Genomic DNA, 4094 nt, shown 5'->3' with positions numbered 1-4094 from the left:
TAGCAGCAGAAGCCATCTCCGAACAAAACGTATACAAAACCTCAAGCTACAAAACAGATCAGGGGACCACCCTCTGCAGGGGAGCCTGAGCCAGGCCCTGGCCTCCCCCTCCAGCACCCACGACTCCTGCCCCAGGCCCCTGTGTGGAGCTCAGTCTAAAACCCAAGGCCTTGGGGGGCTTGTAGCCTTGGGTTTCAGATCAGGAGAGCTCCTAATTAAGACCCCTGAAGGGTGCGGCTGGTCTCTGAGACCTGGACAACTTCGTTTTCCACCAGGCCCTGGCCCCCTTCCCCACTGAGCTGTCTCATGCGCAGGTTAATGGAGCCATAGGTCTTCCTGGAGCCCCTGTAGGGGACGAAGGTCGGCCGGCGGTAGAGCTCGCCCTTGCAGAGGGAGATCATCAGCAGCACGGACAAGAGCATGCCGCCCACCGTGAGCAGCCCCAGGCCTGCGATAATGCACTTGTCCAGGTGGGAGCCCAGGCGGGCGTAGTACATCTCTAGTCGTTCCATCTCCCGCGCTGTCACCGAGTCCGGGTTGACATGGGCCTCACGGGGAATGGCATACGCTGTCACCACCAGGAGGATCCCACTCACCAGGAAAACCAGAGCAGAAACAAAGCCGTAATCCACCGGGCGGCTGACGGGCTCCAGGCCTGGCCCTTCTTCTGAATGCAGGGACAGGTCATCCCGCTGGGATGGGGGCCTTGAGGGTACACCCCTGGGAGGGCTGGGGGAGCTGCCGAGTCTGATGTCCCCAGCGTTCTGGAAATGGGTCTCATGCTCCTCCGAGGAGAAGCAGGCGTTCTCCACACCCCGCCTGGATGGGGCCACGAGGCCTAGAGGAGCTGGTCTCCTTGGGGTCTGGGGACCACTGCTCAGTGTCTTCAGTTCCAGACCAGGGGGAGATGCCATTGGGAAGGAGGGCCCCAGCTCATCCCTTGGCCCCTTGGCAGCTGGAAGAGAAAACAGAAAGTCAGTAGAATTTAGCAAACCTCCACCAAGATCCTGCTGGTGTTGGACAGCACACTGGACCCCAAGCGATGTGCAGCTGAGCCAGGCACAGTTCCCACAGGGGGAGCCTGCCAGAGAGAGGGGAGGTGGGAATGAGACAAAGACAGCAGTGCGATCCGATCCGTGCTGGGATCCTGCCCCACCACTGGCTGGCATGTGGCTCTGGGCAATTCATTTATCCTTTCTGGGCCTCGGTTTCCCCATCTATTAAATGACAGTACTACTACCCGCCCCCTTACTTAATGGGGCTGATGTAGGGATTGAGATAATCCATATAAAGCTCTCATGCTTAGTAAGGATCAGCGGCGGGCTAGTTTATGATGGAGGGAACGTAGACACAGTGGCTATCAGGCTTAAATCCCAGCTTCACCACCTGGGCTTGGGCAAGCAATGTGGCCTCTCCACGCTCAATTTTCTTATCTGTTAAACGGGAATCAGCAAAGTGCCTCCCTCACAGGGTCAACTTGTGGATTTCATAAAATAATGCATGTAAGGCCCCAGCCAGTTCAATTAACGGACACTATTGTGATGAAGTGAGGATGACTAGGAGCAGGGGAGGGATAGAGGTGATGGCGGTGGTATGGGAACAAAGAGGAGCAAGTCAGGGAAGATTCTGGGAGCTGGTGGCATCTGAGCCAGATCTGAGAGGACGGGTGGGGATAGCGGGGCGGGGTACCTCACAGGCCAGCTGGGAATCCACTCTCGAAGGACTCTACACGCCAGGCCAAGGAGTCGGGGAGGTGAGCTGTGGGGACGGGGCGTGCTGCCATCTGCCTCGGTTTCAGAAAGCTCTTTCTGGCTGTGTGGAGGCCAGGGGTCCAGGGAGGACTCTGATGTGGGCAGGGGAGGCACGGATGGGGACTGAGAGGAAGGAGCATACTTGAGAGCCACGGCTGAAGTCAAAGCCAAATGCCTTCATGTAAGTAGAAGCTGGGGGATGCGGGGGGCTGGCTGAGGACTGCAGATGGGGAGACAGAGGGGGAGGGGGAAAGGGAGCACTCTGCTCAAAGAGGAGGTATCCCACCCAAAACCAGAACACACCCCCGCACAGTCAGACAGGTAGACAGCACATGTTCCTTCCTGCCAAAGGATACCAGTTTATAGCTCATGGGCCAATTGTGGCTCACAGAAGTTTCGGGGGTTTTTGTTTGTTTGTTTCTGGTCTGTTCATTTGTTTTTGGTGAAGTATTTGCCAATATATAAAAAGCAAAATATTTTACATTTTAAGCTTTGGATTCCTGGCTTCTCTTATAAAATGAAGAATCTCAATACCTTAGGCACCCATTTCCTCACAACACCTCAGCTGGAGCTGATGGAGGCCTCTCGTTAGCAGATTCAGTGCTGCCCCCCACAGGCCCCATCGAAGCCCCCTTCCCCACCTGGCATGTAAAATTCCCGGGCCCACAGCAGAACTACTCTGTTCCCCCCACACACCGATGTCCCGGGAGTACAGACACCCAGGGCCCCAGGCTGTACAGAGACCCCCCCCCCCCCCCAATTGCAGAGTGGCTCACATGCTCTGATGTATCTACATACACCTATCCCAGTGATGGGCAGCCTTTGAGCTTGGTTTGTCAAACTTCGCCAAAAAACTGAGCATAACTCGGGGAGTATGTCACTTTGAGGAAAAAACATTATTTCGCAAATGTTTCATCCTCGGCATGCGGCCACCTCAGCGGCTGCATGTCATCAGAAGTGGCTACCCGTGTCAGTGCTGACACGCGTGTCATAGGTTCGCCATCACTGACCTATACACATGATTCTAGATGTTTCTGTGCACTCTCATGCCTGAATTTATTTTCCAGTGCATTGTTGTTCCGTGTGTGTGTGTGTGTGCGTGTGTGTGTGTGAGAGAGAGAGAGAGAGAGAGAGAGAGAGAGAGAGAGAGATGGGGCGGGGGGGGGGGGTATGAGTAAGTTAATGAAGTGAAAACGGAATGAAATGAATGAAATGAATAAATGAAACTCAAAGAGCCTCAGTGCAGGAAGACACGTTTTTCTATCTTTCTGATCTTTTTTCCAACATGGACTTGCATTGGACACCTCTTAGCTCACACAGAGCCTTTCATCTGAGTACAAAGCCTGTTTCCACTTACAACCCAATTCTATCACCACATTCTTCTTTCCGGAGTTCCAATTTAGTAAGTGTTTACTGAGCACCTACACCCCTGTTGGGCCCCATAGTGGGCACTTCCCTCAGGGGTATCTGATATAACCCTCCCTCACCAGCCCCGAGAGCAGGAATTACTATCTCCATTTGACAAAACGTGGCCAAGATCCCATGGTGTGCACGTGGGCACCCGAAGGCAAGCACAGGTTCTTGTTATCACCTGCAAACCCACACACGCCTGCACCAGCGGCATCATTCCACCCGCCCTCACTCTAGACTCGACTTTCTCCCACTATTTATCAGCCACTATAAGCAGCTTGAGGGCAGGGAGGAATATGTGTGAATTCCGTCGTCGGGATCCCCAGCCCCCTGCCCAGGGCTCAGAACACGGGCAGCCCCCAGGAGAGGCTTGGCAACCTGCCCAGGGAGACAATCTCTCCCACACAAGGATAAGAGAGGCCAACTCAAGGCCAGGCCCGCCCGACTGCTCCCACTCCCAGTAAACCGAGAGGAGCGATAGATTGTTTGGCTTTTCTACTCTTTGCACCAAAAGCATTTTCCTGAGTGCCCAGCACACACAGGGACTGGTGATGACAGCTGCTGCCCAGTGGATGTCCAGATGTGCTCCACCACCCCCCACCCCACCCCCAGTTCTCAGCACTCTCCAGAGAACTCAGCTCCTGGAGTGGCCAGGAACCACCTTCCCAGCTTGGCACCCAGATGCCTCCATATCCCAGAGGAAATCCAGGGCACCCAAATTCTGGCAGCAGGGCTTTCACCAGCAGGAACCGGAAACTTTTTCCTCGGGATGCCAGAGTTAGGAAGAGGGCAGAGAAAAGGGGGACTCTCTCTCACACAACAGGTTCAGAGATGCCCACGTGCCCAATCAATAACCCAAAACATAAGGAGAAACAGACAAACGGACAAAGACGCTGGGGGCCACTGCTCACACTGGCAGCTGTACCGGTGACA

The 4094-nt window shown here is 54.7% G+C and overlaps 1 protein-coding gene across 1 annotated transcript; it reads right to left on the bottom strand.

The window, feature by feature from the left end:
• Positions 1–215: 215 nt before the first annotated feature.
• Positions 216–953, bottom strand: TMEM74B (transmembrane protein 74B; the record flags this gene model as incomplete). Its single annotated transcript, XM_079783303.1, has 1 exon — positions 216–953. The coding sequence occupies exon 1, from the start codon at positions 912–914 to the stop codon at positions 216–218; it is 699 nt and encodes a 232-aa protein (XP_079639429.1). The 5' UTR covers positions 915–953.
• Positions 954–4094: the final 3141 nt, after the last annotated feature.

Source organism: Cnephaeus nilssonii (genome assembly GCF_951640355.1).
Source record: "Cnephaeus nilssonii genome assembly, chromosome: 11".
Taxonomy (NCBI): Eukaryota; Metazoa; Chordata; class Mammalia; order Chiroptera; family Vespertilionidae; genus Cnephaeus; species Cnephaeus nilssonii.
This window is presented reverse-complemented; position numbering and strand designations above follow the sequence as displayed.